Source organism: Vidua macroura, chromosome 13 (assembly GCF_024509145.1).
Source record: "Vidua macroura isolate BioBank_ID:100142 chromosome 13, ASM2450914v1, whole genome shotgun sequence".
Taxonomy (NCBI): Eukaryota; Metazoa; Chordata; class Aves; order Passeriformes; family Viduidae; genus Vidua; species Vidua macroura.
In genome coordinates this window covers 7,486,917-7,504,743 of record NC_071583.1, presented here as the reverse complement: position 1 = coordinate 7,504,743, position 17,827 = coordinate 7,486,917, and the positions used below count along the sequence as shown (strand labels likewise).

The 17,827-nt window shown below is 42.6% G+C and overlaps 1 protein-coding gene across 10 annotated transcripts in view; it reads right to left on the bottom strand.

Moving 5' to 3' along the window:
• Window positions 1-17,827, bottom strand: part of CADPS (calcium dependent secretion activator) — a 207,045-nt gene that overhangs the window by 63,589 nt on the left and 125,629 nt on the right. For 7 of the 10 annotated variants that reach the window (XM_053989358.1, XM_053989361.1, XM_053989365.1 and 4 more), the window contains exons 13-18: window positions 17,016-17,203; window positions 6,813-6,914; window positions 5,902-5,965; window positions 5,041-5,164; window positions 2,558-2,626; window positions 1,682-1,699 (exon numbers count right to left, since the gene is read on the bottom strand). In XM_053989358.1, coding sequence (XP_053845333.1) covers window positions 1,682-1,699; window positions 2,558-2,626; window positions 5,041-5,164; window positions 5,902-5,965; window positions 6,813-6,914; window positions 17,016-17,203 — 565 coding nt within the window. The remainder of the gene's footprint in view (window positions 1-1,681; window positions 1,700-2,557; window positions 2,627-5,040; window positions 5,165-5,901; window positions 5,966-6,812; window positions 6,915-17,015; window positions 17,204-17,827) is intronic. The other 3 variants (XM_053989363.1, XM_053989364.1, XM_053989368.1) reach the window with 2 other exon arrangements.

The following is a 17,827-nucleotide window of genomic DNA, read 5'->3' as shown; positions in this document are numbered from 1 at the left end:
CTGACAACTACTGCCTTGGCTGGCACCACCTCTGAAGCTGCCTGTACCCAACTCCAGCAGTGCAAAGTGGCACTTGTGTTCATGGGATACTCATATATAAGGGAGAAGTTATTATTGGAGAAGTTATTATTTTCTAAAATAATTATGTATTTCTGACCTACATAAATAAACATCTATTAAAAGGTTACAATGATTAATCTGAGTGTTTGTAGGTTTGATTAATAATTAAAGTAATTAATTTTTAATTCTTTTAGCACAGTTTCCTGTTTAATGTTCTATTTCAATATTTTAATGCAAGGCAAGAGACTGCACACTTCTCAGGAGAAAGGAGAACCAAAGGGTAACACTTGTGGTGTTTAAGTTGTTTTCAGCGTCTTATTTTTATTCTTGCTTCTGGCAAAATAAAAAAGTCAGGCCAAACCCCAGTCACTTTTGACTCCACTTAAGCTGAGGAACCAGTTTCAAGTGAGTCCTGCTGACCTTGCCTGGAAATTTTTTATTTAAAACAAAGGGAAATTTATGGGCACAAAGCAGTGGAGCCACAACTCCCTGTGCCCTTTCACTTGCTCCAAGCATTGGGAAGAAACAGGTTATTTTTAAACAAGCTGGGCCATAGGAATGTCATTCTGAACTTCTAAACTGCAGGCACGTTACAGGTTGATGCAGCAAGCATGATGCTTCATGTAGTTATTGTGCTTAATGCACAACAGCCTGTGCTCACTGTAATTTTTACAGTTAATGGTAATAATTGCTACTGTTCTATTTATTTTTGTTTATTTGCAGCTTTCATAAATGTAAGAAAAAATTAGTCACCATTTTCTAAATATTGATTGTTATTTACAATCCATTTTACTATGATGCAATAGATTATGGGCCAAATTTGAGCTGAGGATGTCTGGGGAAACCAGAACCCGGCCCAGACTCTTGTACTTCTAAAGCAATTTCCCTGTGCTAACAGAGCTGAAATCAACCAGATCCTTTCTTTTTTCCCCCACAAAACAGAACAATCTACTCACAAAAAGAAATGAACAGTTCAAGTTTCAAGGACTTTGGAACTAGGACTCTGGGGTACAACAGAAACAAGAAGAGGGGCTGCAGGGCTCCACCATCCCTTTTGCAGAGATGTGCACTTGAGCTGAGCCTTTGCCTTGTTACATGTCACCACAGGTTATAAACGAGAGACAAACATGACTTCTGTCCCACCAGATTGTTTGTTACACATTAACAAATAAGTAGAAATAAAGAAATAAAGAAAAACCCAGTCCTTCCATCAGGGCAGAAAACAGAAGGTATGAAAACCAAAAATGAACGTTAGTTTACTTATAAATGTGCTTGTTAGGTGTGGAAAATTAATGGCCAAATCACCAACATTTTTTCACCCAAAATGAGCTGCAATTCTTTTGAAAAACAAGAAACCTTCTCTTTACAAAGACTAGATTCTCCTCTACAACTGTCTCCTAAGAAGGCACTACATCTCTACAGGGTATTTTTAATCTACACTCTATTCTATGAAAGGAGGAAAAGGAGATTATGTAGACAGCACAAATTAACTCCTTAAGTATCAATGCATCTCCATTTTCAGCCTGAAGGAGTACATATCTTAAGGAGCTATGAAAATAGAAAACAAAATAAATATAACTCAACAGTCCTAACAATTTATAATGCATATACAATTGTTCACCTGCGTCCTTTTGATTCTCTATATGAAAGAGAGAAAGCAACAAGGAGAGAAAAGAGAGAAACAAGAACAGATATGCAGGATTAATGAGCAAGTGGACCACACAGCCCCCCAGTTATGCGTGATATATGACATTTGAAAAAAAGAAGTCGCCCCGTCTCGCCCCCCGCCCCCCGAGCGTGGGGTTACCAAAGGAAGCTCCTTTCACGGAGGTGAGAGAAAACGCTGCACAAATAGAAAACCAGAGAGGGAGAGCTCTGAGGACACAGAGGGGGTCTCCGAGTGACAGCAGGGTCGGGGTGTCCCCTCCAGAGCTCGGTGCAAAGGAGTAAGTAAAAAAATCGAGGAGAGCAAGTAGAGTGCATCCTTTGGCTGAGAGCTAACAGACAGGAGACATTAAGATCTGATGTACAGAGAAAGGACAGCCTTATACGATCTTATACACAGGATTGGGTAAAGATTTTATACGCAGGCAAAGGGATGGCTTTTTCCAAGTGTCCTTTATCTGACCTCTAGCTCACTTCTCCACAATGTAGCTGCTACCTTTTGATTGTGTACCAGTGACAAGCACTTTACAAACTGGGGTTACACAGAAGCAAAGTAAAAATGCATTCAGGTCACAGACATAAAGAAGAACTGAAAGAACTTACAGACAGTCTGAGTTTATCACAAACAGATGGGTTAATTGTCTAACCTGGTTTAGGCTGATAGAAAGTGACTGGACTTCTCACACTGGGTTTCACAGACAGAAGCAACAGACAAGCCAATGCTAAAAGACTTGAAGCAAGGAGAGTGAGTTGGTTTGGATCTGGACTTTCTTGAGGTAATGAGAACAGAGAAAGTGAGGACAGCATGGAGAGGAGGGTGGTAGGTACTCACGAATGGTTAAATCCATCACTTGAGAGGCCAAGCAGAAGACAGGATGCTCATACATTTCTCTCTTTTTCCCTATAAAAGAGGATTTGGGCATGCAAGAGGCTTAGGTCAGAGGTAAAGAGGTTACAGGCTATAGGTCAGAGGAAAACTTCATATCAGGTTAAAAGGAAAGCCACAGAGTATTTTGGGATACACATAGGATAAAAAGAAGGAAAAAAAAGAAAAAAAAAAAAAAAGAAAAAGGAGGGTTAAATTTGAGATCTAGTGGATTAACCATTCAGCATGCCCATGAGTCACAAGAGAGGCTGTGACCATGACTCAGAGGTTTGCTCTGAGGTTTGCTCTGAACTGTTTGCAAGAATATAATGATCAAAACATCATGAATAGAGGGAAATAGAATTCCATTGGTTTAAGGCTCCGAGATACTAAGGATTTCAGCCTTCAGTATCTAAGGCTTTCACAGGTATTTCTTCATAAGCATAGCCTCAAGCACTGCTGCCACTGATTTGGTCCTGCATTTCTGACAAAAGTGCCTTACACATGTGGCTATTCAAATATCATTCAAAAGCAAGATTTCAAAGCCATGTCCAGTGAACAGGAATGTGTCTCACCAAGGTAAACTTGTCATTTGCTCTTCTAAGGAAGTATTTGAATACACAGTGGACTATGCTCATGAGAGAAAACCTGATGCATGCAGCTGGCGGATGTTGGGTTGTTCAAATTAACAATCCCAGCATGCTTGGAAATTGGTGTTACAACCACTTTTGTAGAAATAGCATCAAAAAGTGGCTGTGGCCAATCACAGATAAAGGAGGAGAAAAGCAGAAGAGAGCAGATAGTGTGGAATGAACTATTTCTCTGAAAAGGCAGCTGGAAAAAAAAATAGGTTTGTTGCTTCAAAGTATTCCCAGACCTAAAAGTCACAGTGCAAAAAGAGAGGGCAGATAATTAACACAACCAAGAAGAATTGAGGCACAAAAGGAAAAATACACACTAACTGTTCTACTTTGGAAATGAATGCATTTTTACTTACAGATCATAAAGTTTGTTTTTGCATAGATTTATCTGAAAGAAGAGAGCAAATCTTACCAACGAGTTAGTGATATTTATACAGAGAACCTAAGGGAGCCAGCCCTGGGTAGAAGCATCCATCAACAGAAAAGCTGTTTTTGATTCTCAGTCCTTCTCCATCCTTGTCAAGTATATTTAAACATTGCATTTTACAGAATACACCAATTAAAGTATCCTCTGAAGTTGAGTACTTCGATAAATTGCCTGATAATACAGAGCTTATGAAACCTTCGTCCTTCTCTATTTTTGTCACTCATTACCAAGTCAAGAGTTGATAAACATCCTTTTAGTGCCCAATTCTTAAGTGTTTCTCACTGGATGCATAACAATGAATTCATTACCACTGGTACACAATTTGCATCATTAGACAGAAAAAAAATGGAAAAAGAGAGGACATGTCATGTACAGAACCTGGACAATTTGCCATATAATAACAACCCAATTTTTCATGTAAACAAGAACTAAGAACAAATCAGAGGGAGTTTTAGTTTGGGTTTTTTTTTTTCTCCTCTCAATATTGTCCTATAGGCATACAACAATAATCTTGGCTGTGGGAAAGCTTCACATCACACATGACTGAAACCCAGAATCTAGAGCAGAACATACCATTCATCTGGAACATACAGGTTTAAGTAATCGGGAACTTGGAAAAAGTTGGGTGGGAGTTTCAAGTTGGGAATAGCAGCCAACAAGGTACCAACATAAACTGATAACACATAAAGAATGACTGAATCATAGAGCTTCAGTAACACATATCCTCCAGCAAACTTTAAAATGTCTTTTTGATGGCTACATGTGTCTCTGGTCACTGGTTGTTATTCTCCCATAACTTAAAAGGTCAAAAATATCAGCTTTGCCAGATTCAGAGTGACAAGAAAGAAATCCGATGCAAGTATGGGATCACTGATCAATGACTGCAATGCAAACTGCAAAGACAATGAAACACACCCAGAAAAAAAGACATTTTAAATTGGCTACAAATGACTAAACATAGATTAAACAGTTTTTCAGCTTTTTATTTTTCATTTGTCTCCTGAAGTGTCACAAGCAATTAGCTGCAGTATACCTTCAGCTGTAAAGATGACATCCCAAGTATTTCTCAATTTGTTTTTTAAAACCACGACGTGAGTCTGAATACTACACCACTGGCCAAATGCACTAACGATCAAAGGGAAAAAAAAGCTACAGTTCTTTTTAACTGTTTCCTCTCTCTTTTCCAGAAAAAGAAACGATTTGCATAGCTTCCATTCTTAACTGCTTCCGAAGCCAACGCCACAAAAATGATTCTGAATTACAACAGTTTTATCGACAAGAGAGTAAATAGCAAATGAGCTTTTTTTAAAGAGCTCCCAGCCACCTAAGTTGCCACCTAGAAACATGAGAAAAATTGTAATTTCAGAAAGAAAGAGCCTTACCTTCAATTTTGGCATACTCTGATAGTCGAGTATAATTGACTAGAGCTGCTTGCTCCAAGCATTTACGGATGACTGTTTTTACCTCCTCTTGAGGGACCGGAGTAACTATGTCTTTCATCAGAACCTTGACACAAGAAAATCTGATTTGTTGTGGCACACAGAACTGCTTTTCTCCAAGCCCAGCACAAACATCCATTCCTATGCTAGTGCTGTGTGGCTCTCAGGGCATGTGTACAATCACAGGACTCACTACAAGGTCACCTTGGCCAGCCTGAGATGTGGGACTGTATTATTTCCCTTCTGTATGTACACCGTATGGCATGCCCTGAAGTCTGTGATGATTTTTTTAGGGTATGACATTAAGATCTATCACAACTTGCCCAGTGCCAGGCAATGTTTTGCCCTTCTCAGGCTCCACTGACTGACTTGGGTTTGCGTCTAGACTTGGCCATATTGTAGGTTAGCAGAGGTGGGAAGGATGTTGGAGTGGGGATGGAAAGGAGGATCATGGTGAGCAGGTTTTATACATCCAGAGGGAACAAATCTGCCTCAAGACGGGAATTTCACCAGGCAGCAGCCAGGCATTGCTGCCAAGGGTCTGTGATTTGGATCTTTGCCAGGCAGACCCTTCACCCTTACCTGCCAACACAGACACAGAACATTGTGCCTTTAGTGGTCAGGCTACACACCTGCCTCTCAGCTGAGGCAGGAGACACCAACCCCACCTAAGCCCCACACTTCAGCGTAAGATATCATTAATTACATGTCCTATGCAAGGCCAACAGCTCCTCAAGCTTTTTGAGATGGAAGGATACATGAAAACAGGTCATTTTAATTACTCTTTGCTATTTCTGTGCTTACCCTTTCCAGCAGTGACAGAGTGGCTTTCAGTGCACCCTCTGGACGGCCAAATGGGAAGCAGTACCTAGAGAAAGCACATCATCTTAGCCTTAGACCAAGGGCACGTGAACAAGCCTTTTCTGAGCCATAAGGATGCTTTCCTAAGTATGTCCAAGCAATTCTCTAGTCTCTCTGCCTGGAATGTGCAGTCTTTCTTTAGGGTAACTTTCTGAAAGGGTTTGTTGTTGTAGACTAAGGCAGCAAAAGACAATATGGGTTAGTAATAAGTTGATAGTTCTAGCAGTTTCTTAAATCTGGGTGTCACCTGGAGAGTTTTTAGATCTCCTTGGAGAGATAATACCATTTTCTTCTAAAAATGTGGGGAAAAAAAGCTCCTCTGGAAAGGACATTTACTTCCAGCTGGAGACCTGGCAATGCACCAGGGTGTAGGTAATGCACATCACCCATCTGTGTGAATGTGCACAGCCTGCCTGACCTGGCCAGTGTGCTGGGGGTCATTCATCCCTTTTTGGGGGGGGAATCAAACTTTTCCATATTGTAGGATACTGTCCATACTACATCCCTGCAGAAAGCCCTGCCTGTCAATGTTAGGAAGAAGATAAATGGGTTATAACTGAGCAGAGAGGAACAGAGAAATAAGAGGATAAGGGAATTTTTGTTGTTATATTTTAGAAAAAATCCACAGCTTTACCATGCCTATGGGAGCAAGATGGTTTGAAATATCCTTTAAAGGATATATATTTAAAATCACACGCCAGCTATAAACAAGCTTCACTGCCCTGTGTAGGTCTGTGTCACTTATGCAAAATTCCTGTGTGCATTCAAAACCTGCCTTTTGGCTTTACTGCTTATAGGAGGGAGCTGGGAGGAAATCATTCCTCTCGCATTCAGCCTGGGCTCTGTGCCTTTACCTGAAATGTGTGATCTGATTCTCCAGCAGCACCCGGAGCCGCTCCTTGATCTCTTCGAAACGCTCTTTCTCGTCCACGGTCACAGTTCCTATCCCATCAGGCCTGCAGGAGAAATGCCACAATGACTCAGACTCCACCTCAGCACCCTGGGACCTCATCCCACAGCCTTTCCAAAAGGACTCTCACCAACTGTGAGACCTGGGACAGAGGATGTGCCATACTGAGACAGGGATGGCTGCAGCAGCATCGCTCCCAAAGTATCAAAAACAAACAAACAAACAAACAAGTATCCTCTCTCACAGTGATAATCTAGATGTGGACATCCCCCCACCCCCTTATTTTCATTATTAAAGAAGTTGGGAAAAGCAATTTTCCCTCAAAATACAGGTATAAGCAGGGAGTGCAATGCCAGCTTTCATGTCAGGATTGAGCTGGTTGCTGGCAAAACAGGGACTGAATTTCTCCAGAAAAATTCAGCTGCTAATTTAACACAATTCACAGTATAAAAGAATATCAACGACATATATATAAACAGAATATAAAATTCTGCGCTCCTTCCTGGCTGCTGAATCACCTCATTATAAAGGTTTCTTGAAGTGAACCATCTTCAATATATTCTGCCGAAATGTGCCTGAAGAGTGACATGCATTTTGCATTGGAAATGCAATGCCTCTTCAGTAGTTTAATTTTAATTTATAAAAATGAACACATTATGCAATTTATCTCAAATTTGCTCAGACAACTTGATGCCCCTCTATTTGAGGAGTGCACAGGAGTGTGTTGTGAGACACCCAGGTCCTGCTGCCTTGGGGTATTTCTCATCTTTCACAGAGCACAGTGCGCAGACAATCCCTGCTGAGGCTCTTCCTGGGGGCTGGATAATGCCGTGATCCCTGTGCTCTTCCATCTCCTACCTCTGCTGGTGCCAACCTAGCCAATCCTCTCCTTCTCCCCCACACCCACACGGCAAAACCCGCCGTGCAGCAGCATCCCAGGCGAGAGGAGGGAGTGAGTCTGATCCACCCATCCACCAAAGGGATTGGCCAGGCACACAATCATTGGCACTGCTTCCATCGCTGCGGAGCAAAGTCTAAGGATTTGTGTACTCCTGGACAACTCTGCTGGCACAGGCAATCTTTAGGTAATGTAAGACATCTTAAAATTGAACAAATGTTCTTACTTAAAGGCCTCCCCCAGTGCTCAGCTTAAGCTGCATAAATCCGCAGTACTAGACTGGTTTGGCTTTACAAAGACTTGGCAAGGGATTACAAAGCTTCTAATGAACCTCCTGTCAGGGGTTAATTGGTTGGCTTTATTTTCCTCTTAAAAAATCAAAGGCCCTAAACTTAAAAAGAAAAAAAATCTATAAAAAAATTAAAATCTATAAAATCTATGCAATCACTTCTCCTCGACCTTACATTTTGTAAGCTCTTAATATCATAAATATGAACTCTGATATTCCAACACAGGTGAACAAACCACTTAAACATTTGGGAAGAGGAACTTGCAAACCGTAGATGATATTTACTGCAAAATTTTAAAGCTAAATATACATTAAATAAAACTTGCAGCATGGACACAGAAAAATACTTGAATACCAGGGCATGTATTTAAAGTTAAACAGCATTTAATCAGAATCTTTCTTTGATTATTTGCCAAATTCAGTTGTGTATTAAGGAAAAAAACAGGAAAAAAAGATTTAGGCTGAAACTTGGATAAAATGTCTCAGTTGGGGAACACATTTCATAAACAATTTTGGAAGTATAGATCTGGTCTCATTAGTAACTAATTAGTACCAGTTATTTTGAAAAAATGAGCAAGCCACAAAAAACCCAAATTAGATATTGAACAAAAATTAATGTCTTAACATGCTTAATATAATTTATTGCAAAGTTCCATAAAATATTTAATATTCAGATAGAGATGTCCATGCCTTTTGTGATGCTGTGCACCTCACAGTGCCTGGTTTGCTCCCAGGCAGAGAGAGAGATAATTCAAGGCAGATCACAATAAATGCCATATATTAAGGTGCAGGGTTGAAGCCATCATTTGGGTTTTGGCATTTGGTCTTTGCCCTGTACTCACAACAGCTCAGAGTGTCACTGGGTTAATTGTATCAACATTGACAAATGAGGGAGTAAAAGCTGCCTGCCCTGGCAGTGATTTGCTGTGGGACTGGAAATGGTTTGAAAATTGTGATACCCTTTGCTAGGTCAATAACCTCAACTGGTGAGATTTAATGGCAGGATCTGACAGCTCGGGCTGGGTCACAGCCCTCTCACATGAATCTCAGCTTCTCACTGTACTCAGAGCACTCGCCATGTAACAACTCATGGTGGACACCCAGCACAGGCTGACCTGACAGCATCAGGTGTGTCCTGGCCAGGCAGTGGCAGCTCTGGAAGCATCACTGACCCACACAAAGACAAAGGGTGGGCTCTGGAGAGAAAACCTCTGGCCAGTGTGGCTTTTGCCCAAGTCACAACATCTGAAGGGATGACAACCAAACCCCTATGTCACACACACACACACACACACAATGAAAGTTTAATCCTTCAGTCTTCCCCTTTCTTGTGAGCCAGGACACAAACCCAGTGGCTCTGGCCACCGGTCCCTCCATGCTGGATGTAAGCACAAGCTGCTCTCATGTCTCATGCAAACTTGAGACAATCTACAGGTCAGCTGTAGCCATTTTTGGAGCAGTGTGGATGTCTGGAAGGGCCTGCCAAGCGAGAGCCATCACCACAGCAAGGACTCCCTTTCTCACCCAGCTGTGGACTATATTGCATCTGACATGATGAGCATCTCTTGAATCTACCTTTCAGATTTTCGGCAAACCATTTTCTCACTGTCCTTCACAAAGTTGACATTTTCGGCAGCATGATAGGAAAGATGTCATGTCGGCTGCTTTTCAAGTTGTTGTCACAGTGGTTAGCACCAGTTCTGTCATCTTTGTTTTCCTCACAATCCCCCATCTTGAGCCATGTCACAAATAATAATACTTCCAATGTTTTTGTCAAATTTCAAATACTATAACCCAGTTGCACATCTTTGGATTTACTAGTTATGTTAATCTTTGTTGTTCATCTTCCCAGAAACTGAAGCATTAGAAACTCATTAATTAGTGACAAATGCAGGATATAGATAGAACTGGAAAAACACTACCCAAAGCCTTCCACTTAATTTATTAGCTCGATAATTTTGAAACCTAATTAAATATTCAAGTCAAATATACTTTGAAAATATAATCTTTCTGAGGGAACATATTTATTTTCCCTTTTGCAAGAACACAAAGGGTATATAGCTTAGCATCACTGTAATTTAAGATTCACTTCTGTGCTCTAGACAATTTCGGTACATGGATGATGGGGCTGAAAAAATCCCCAGGAGAAGCTCAAGCTGCACAGCTCATTCTGATGCTTATTGGCAATTTTGTTTTCAGCAAAGGTCTCCAGCTCAACTTTGATACTAGCTATTTGATCTAATGTACAGAAGCATCAACTCCTCAGTGAACAGCATCTCTCGAAGCTGCAGGAACTGATGTTCTCACACACAATCCACAAACACATCACTATTGCACTGAAGCAGTGATGAGAAGTGAGAGGAGAGCAAAAGGGTGGAGCAGAAGTTTTGGATGTACATGGTATATACAAATGCATGAGGGACGAAATGGGTTTGGGTCTATGAATTCAGCTGGACAAACAACATTAATGTCTTCATCTGTGTGGAGACACAATTCCATCCAATTCTCTATAGCTCCTGCTTACGGGTACTTGAGGTGTACGGCAGAAGCTGTGGGCAGAGAGGGAAGCAGAAGGGCAAAAAAGGCAAGAAAAATAACTAACGAGATTTTTAATTATAAGTAAACAAGTTTCAGATCACTCCTTCTGCTGCAGATTCACTGTGTTGGCTCTAAACTAGTAAATTCCTACAGTAAATATTTCATATGAAAAGTTTTAAATGCCACTTTCCTAATCCCCCCATGTTTTTAAGTTTTAAACCACAAAAACAACAACATCAACAAAGCAGGTGGTGAAATTAAAAAAAAAAGGGTTGCAATTTAAACAGCAAAAATTATAGTCCTTGTTTAGCTTAGATGGTTTGTGCAAATTCTGGGGTTAATTATAAATTATAATTAGGACCTGTGATCCTAAGGCCACTGCTTTATTCTACAAGTCCCGCCTCCCCCCATGCCCTTTTCTAATTATACCCGGTGCCCCCAGGGCTAGTTATGCTGCTAAAACAAATATATCAAAATGATTTTTTAACAAAGACTAATATATGAAGCAATAGCATGCATTTGTATGCAATTATAAATATACAGTATAGCTCCAGCGCGTTAATCTCTTTGACATAAGCCTCTATGAAATACCACGTCGGCTTCTAAATGAAAAGACATATCATCTTTTACACCTTTTATGTTTAACTTGTCTACACTTTTTTTTTTTACTGGGGAAAATATTGGTTACACGTAGCAAACAGATCTTTGCACGCACTGTGAGCCCTGGCATGCAGAGCCAAGGGAAAAAAAACAATGTCAAAAACTGATGCAAATAATTTGATTTTTTAAGTAACAACTCAAATATAAAACACGTGCTGCCTTCAGCTCCCTTGCTGGTTGCCAGGTGCAGCACATATGAGCTATACAGTAAACATCGATGATTAGTGCCTTGGACGGCATGTGTCAGGAGAGGCTTTCGCAGGATCCTCGCAGCAGGAGTTGCCTGCTCAGTCCCACCGGTTGCACGAGGATGGGCTCTGGGGATGTGGGCAGGATCACGGCTGCCTCTCACATCTCCCCCAGCAGACCAGACCTGAGAGTCCACCTGCCTACAGCCCTAGGAAAGAAAAGTGTATTCAGCAAACATTGATTTTCCCCAACTCCCCTTTCTTCTGGGGACTCACACCGTGTGGGAAATGTCGGTGAGAAGCCCTTTGCTCACCCCAGCGCTCCTGGGCTGCCCCAGCCGCCCCTGAGGTGCTGCCGAGCATGGGAACCATTTAATCTCCCAGCTCCTGCCTTCCTTTCGCTCGGGCTCTCCTCCACGCCGCAGCGCCGAGCCAAGTCACAGCTCATTGATTCTCATGTGCGATCCGCACCCCTGACGCACTGCGCCGGCACCGGATGGTTTCTGAGCCCTGCCATCCTGCACCCATTGTGATGAATCGTGTCAGCCTCTTGCGCTGAGCCGCTGACCTGCTGCTGGCTGGCAACCCAGCCCTTCAGCACAGGCAGTGCATCCCATCCCATCCCATCCCATCCCATCCCATCCCATCCCATCCCATCCCATCCCATCCCATCCCATCCATCCCACAGACAGTGGAAGCACCTGCTGTGTCACCACGGGCTGATCGCAGCGCTGGATGGGACACGGAGCTGGTGCCTCACGACAGGCTAGGGCATCACACCCTGCCAGACTGAACCTGCCTTACTGCAGCCAGGACAAGGCATCTGAACGAGAAACCCAACACAGAGCTCTAGAGGAGCACATGAAGATATCATGATAAAGTGTATTTACTGCTTAAGGGACAAAAATAATCCTGTCTTTCTTTTGTTTCAACTAGCTGTGTGGAAATTTTTATGTGAAACAGACCAGATATGTAATTACAATACAATGGAGAAAATTGCAGGTATGTCACGTAGAGTTTTCAATTCCTGAAGCTTTATGACAATAGCATATTTCTGCTGGGTTTACAGTTGTAAAAACAGTAATGAAAGCTAATGGTAGCATTAGTTAACAAAATTGCTTTTTCTTGAAAACAAATTTGAGGCTATAAAATACAGGTTACAGAAGAAAGGGAAGTCACTAATATACCAAATTAATTAACGGAGGTGCTTGTAGCTGCTTGAACCCCAGGTAAATTGTCACTGAACAACTTGCAGAAGATTATGGTACTTGGTTGTTATTAGACTGGAGGGAATTCAGTCCAGCATCCTGATTTTGATAAGCTCAGTCTGCTAATATTGAGCATGGAAATGATCAATATTTAAGTCTGATTTTTAAAAGTTTGGGATTAACAAGCACAAAAAGAGTTTTTCATGGTGCTAACTTTAAAATTTAAAATTAATGCTGTTCTCTGCCTAAATAAAAAAAATTGCACAAGTGAAACCAAGGCCATTCCTGAAAGCCAGTTCTTTGCAAGGGACAGGAGCCACAGCTCAAGATTTAAGCACTAACTTTAGACCTAGAAAAGCTGAGCTCAACTTTCTGTTCCACAATACTTCTCCCATGTGCAGACAGGGAAGTGGTGAGGCTCCTCTAACACATCACTTCTCTGTGTGTCAAACAACACTGGCAGTACTGCCACAGCCCTCCAACATGAGGACAGTGAAAACAGGGAGAGAGAAGGCAGGGAAAGATCTTGGTAGCCATGTAAACCCTTTCACAATTTCATTCCAAATCATAATGTCTTTTCAAAACCATTCCTGCTCTTGCCTTTGCTAGTTCTCTGGAGGACAATTGATAAAGAAAAGCAACATAGTGGTGGCACCAAAAGCAAAGAGACATCAATAAACATACAATGTGTTGTTGGATGTCTGGATAATTCTGTGCCTTTACTACCTGTCACCTATGTAAATACATCAGAAATAACATTTTTTCATAATGATAGGTCTTTGCAAAAGGCATCCTGTGATACCAAGTGGACAAAACTCCATTATCAACTAATGAGAGACCACAACAATTAAAAAGCATTGAGTTCCTCAGTCTCAGTGAAAAGCAAGTACCTAAGAACAGTAAACCGTGTGGATATTGTTCTTGCTAGTCCCTGTTTTCCTCACACCCTGCACTTGCATAGTCAGATGTCTCAGGAGGTGAAACTTAGGGCAAGTAATTTACATTTAACTCCATTTCTACTTGTGAAAAAGATGAAATTAAAAGAAAAAATATGTGGGCTGTCATGCAAATAGCAGTGATTTACAGCCTTAGTATGGAGAGATCATGTCAGGGATCTGAATAAGATACACGAGCCGGAAGGAGAGGGGAGACCAAACTCTGACACGTAAGGCAACGGGGCTCCAAACTGCCCACAAAATCCCATTTTGACCACTTCACCTGCTGCAGCCGCAGGGCCAGCCCCAAGCTAGAGCTGCATTTCCACCAGCAGCCTTCCTGCTCCCGTCCTGGCTGTGGCACGGCAGCGCTGCCGAGGCGGGGGCCGGACGGGCGAGGAGGCATCATCCCCACACTGACACCTGTCATCCTGTCAGCCTTGACCTTCAGGCTGTCCTCAGCATCCACAGCCTGCCTGCACTTCCCGCTGACTGCGAGCGACTGTTGTCTCGCTGCCTGACCTTATGCAAACACGATGCAAACAGACAGCCCACCTCAGCTCCATCACTGTCTGCTGCTAATACAGGAGATTGATAGCCACATGAAATTATCTCCCTGCTCGACCTTCATTACTGGGTGGCATATTCTGTCTGACAGCCAACTTCATCCTGGGGAAAGCTAAACCACCCATTCAGGGGTTTTTACTGTCTAAAAGTGAAGGAACTCTTTTTTTATGAAGAAAATCAACACTTTTTCAGATTTGGTGGAAAAAGAAGCCTTTGTTAAACACAAAAATGTCTTGTAACTCAGTCTTTCCCAGAGCACTGTGCATCCCAACAACAGTGCAATACATGGCCACTCCAAGATGTTCTGTTGGGTGCTGTGCCAGGTCCTGGGGCAGGTGGGCCACCTTGACAACTCTTACAGGGAAAGTTTCTGCCATGAGATGTAGGTTTCCTGGGGAGAGCAGAGCAGGGCCAGTCATAAGGCAATGAGCAATGCATGGACACAGCGGGTGGGAGGGAGGGACAGAGCTAAAGTGAGCATGGCTTTACACACATCGCAACTGCCAGTAAGGACTGCACGGGTAAATACTGGCTTTCCATCGCTCTCTGCCAGCCAGCTCGCAAATGCACGATGCATGTGGCCTCAACAGCTCTCTGAAAAGAAATCGTGACTCTTCCAATCGGATATTCAGATTGCTTAGAGTAGACATGAGAGATAAGCAGTCGCGTTTTTCTCCGAGACCTTCTGTGGTCCCTTTCTGTGACCTTCTGGTAGCAAAAGCCAGACGCTGCACCCCGCAGACTCCATAGCAAACTGTTGGGTGTTAAGCAGAGCCTGCCCTTGGTGGGAACGCGCAATGCTGCAGCCTTGCAGCTCCCACACAGAGCCTCCTGCAATCCCCAGGCAACAGAGAGACAGCACAGACCAAGAAGGAACATGAACCTTCAGCTTTCGGATGTGAAGTCAACTGTCAGCTAAAGACAACTAAGTCATAGCAAGACACCTCATTCCTTTCTTGGAATATTTTAAATGAGTGACTGGAATAGCCCATCCATGGCCAAATTGCCCCTCTGGCAGTGCCCAACAGGCCCTCATACAGCACAGCAGTCACACACAGCCCTGGACAGCTATACAGCATGGGACTGGCTTGAAAGCATGACATTTTCCTGAGCTCACAACTCTCCAGCCCCATGGAGAGGGAATGGGAGGTTGTCACCTTGGCCCATACCATCAGATACCTCTTGCCACCAGCCCTGATGAAGAGAATGCTTCAACCCTGGCTGTGCTGGACCCTGTGCAGAGGTACATGGAGTAGCTGTGATGAGCATCCCACCCCCTCTCTGTTAGGGGCCAGATGGGCTTTGAGCTGAGTCCTGTTCCCAAACCAGCTGTCAGCTGAGATGAGTCCTGCCTAGGACAAAGGGCAACGGGGCAGCCACATTCACTGGCTAAAACCATCCCCTAAACACCTCGTCCCATCCCCTAAACACCATGTGACCCATCTTCTAAACACACACCTAAAAACCTAAGTCTCTGATCCCCTGTGGGACTTGGGTGCCCAAATCCTATCCAGCTCCCAGGAGAGCATGTGACCCGAATACTGGAGTCAGGTCTCCCTGAGCTGAGGGGGTGCAACTGCCCAGTGTGCTCAGTGACTGAGGAGCCCTCTGCAACACACTCCTGTGCACTGCACACTTTCACTTACCTTTTCGGCTCTGGATTCGGCTGGGTTTTGGGCTCCTTCTTTTTTTTGGACTCCTTTTTGGAATCCTTTTTTGTCTCCGTTTCAGCAGCAGAGGCTTTGCCCCCCTCACCGTCTGCACTTGGCTGTGACCCACCAAGTAATTCTGCCATGAGTTGGCTTGGGGGAATGATTGAAATGTGGGGGGCAAGGCCGGCAGCAAAAGCGAAAGAAATAAGAAGAAAGCATGAAAAACCACAAAATAAAACAAAAGGAAATTAAGCTAAAAGGAAACAACTGAAATCATATAACAATTGGCAAAGAAAGAACGAACGAGCAACGGAAAGTCAGAACTAAAAAAGAAACTAAGGAAGCAAAACTTGGTTTCCATGACAAGATGTATGAAAGTAACTGCAAAAGCAAGCAACAGCCTTGCAATGTGAAACCTGGGCAATGCGTGTCGTAATTCAGGGTGGTATTACCAAAGGTATATGAAAACACCTAATTATTTTACAGCATTCCTTTCTCAGCAACATATGTAAGATACAAAGTGATACCTCAAAGTATACAATATAAATTAACATAAAAAAAAGCAGAAAAAGAAGCTGCAATAGATGCTACAGCTGTCAACAAAATAAATGGAGAGAGGGAAAAAACACAGCTCCAGTTCCTCCCATCAAAGGTTTATCACATTTGAGAGAAAGGAACTGTCTTCTTCTGAAACTGAAATTGCTTTGTAACAGAGTAAGATAAAGTTTCCAGTTACGTCTAAGCAATTTCTGAACTGATGTCACGTGGGCTTTAAATAAGACATGGGTGCCCAAGGGCTTAAAGCCCTTCTGAGCACTGAAGTTTGATACTGCTGAAAATTTCACTGCTACAACTTGTCAGATCCTCTTGAACAGCAATTAAATCAGCACGGTGTATCATTTACTTCTATTTATTCAACCCGTGACAGTCACAGGGACTGCAACTGTATCTTGTTCAGAACTGCATCTTAGCAAGTGCCTGGGCAAGTAAGTTAAAAACCTTCATTTCTGGATCCTCTATGTGCATTTTTACTGCTTACATTAAACAAGCAATGAAACAAACAAACAAACCGACTATGCCACTAGAAGTGCTGCTGCCAAACATCCACTGTGAAAACAAATTGGGGACTGTTGTGCATTATCCAAGGAAACCTGTATTTGACAAAGTCACGTCTTGTAGGCAGGGCACTGCTAGCCAAGAAGAATTCCTTACCTGTTGCCATGAACATGTGATGCACAAAAGGCAAAGCTGTAGTGAAGTAAGGTGGGGTCAATCATAGCTCCGTTTTCTGCGCGCTCTAGCAAATCTCTGAGGTAGCAGAGATGTCTGTGACAGCCTCTCACTCCATTACGTGCACAATACTCATCTAGCACAAAGACCTGGCCAGGACTAAACCAGCCCTGTTTAGAAATAAAGAGACTTGATTTTAAATATAAGTTATTAAATACAAAGGCTATCAGATTTGGAGGTGTAGTGGTCAACTGTTCTAATAAAAAGAAATACAAACCTAAGGCTACATTAAGGAAAAAGGAGAGAGGTCACTCAAACAATACAGTTTTCACATCATTACTCAAACACAGCATATACTCAGTGCAACCATTAACAAAAACGTATTATGCTACCATTAAAGGGATACGTCCTTTAAAATGATGAAAAGTTAGGCCAGTTCATGTTAGTGCCTAGCAAAAAAAAATACAAAGGAAAAAAAAGACACCTTTAAGAGATGACAAGGTTTGGTTATTTAAACAGTGTGAAACAGTAGTCTCATTCTGGGGATGGGATTGTACATTTGGCTGGGAGCAGGAAAATTGATCTGGGGGAAGAGGACAGAGGATTACACTGAAAAATGACTTCTCTTGCATCTGACAGGTAGGAACATCCTGCAGATGGAGAAAGGCAATTCTGTAGTATCAGAAAGGGGCATTTCCCATTGTCCCCACTGCGTGCTGCTGGCGACACACTGACATCGCCCAACTCCTTGGCACTGAAACAAGGGGAGCTCTGCTCAAAAGCAGGGTTCCTTT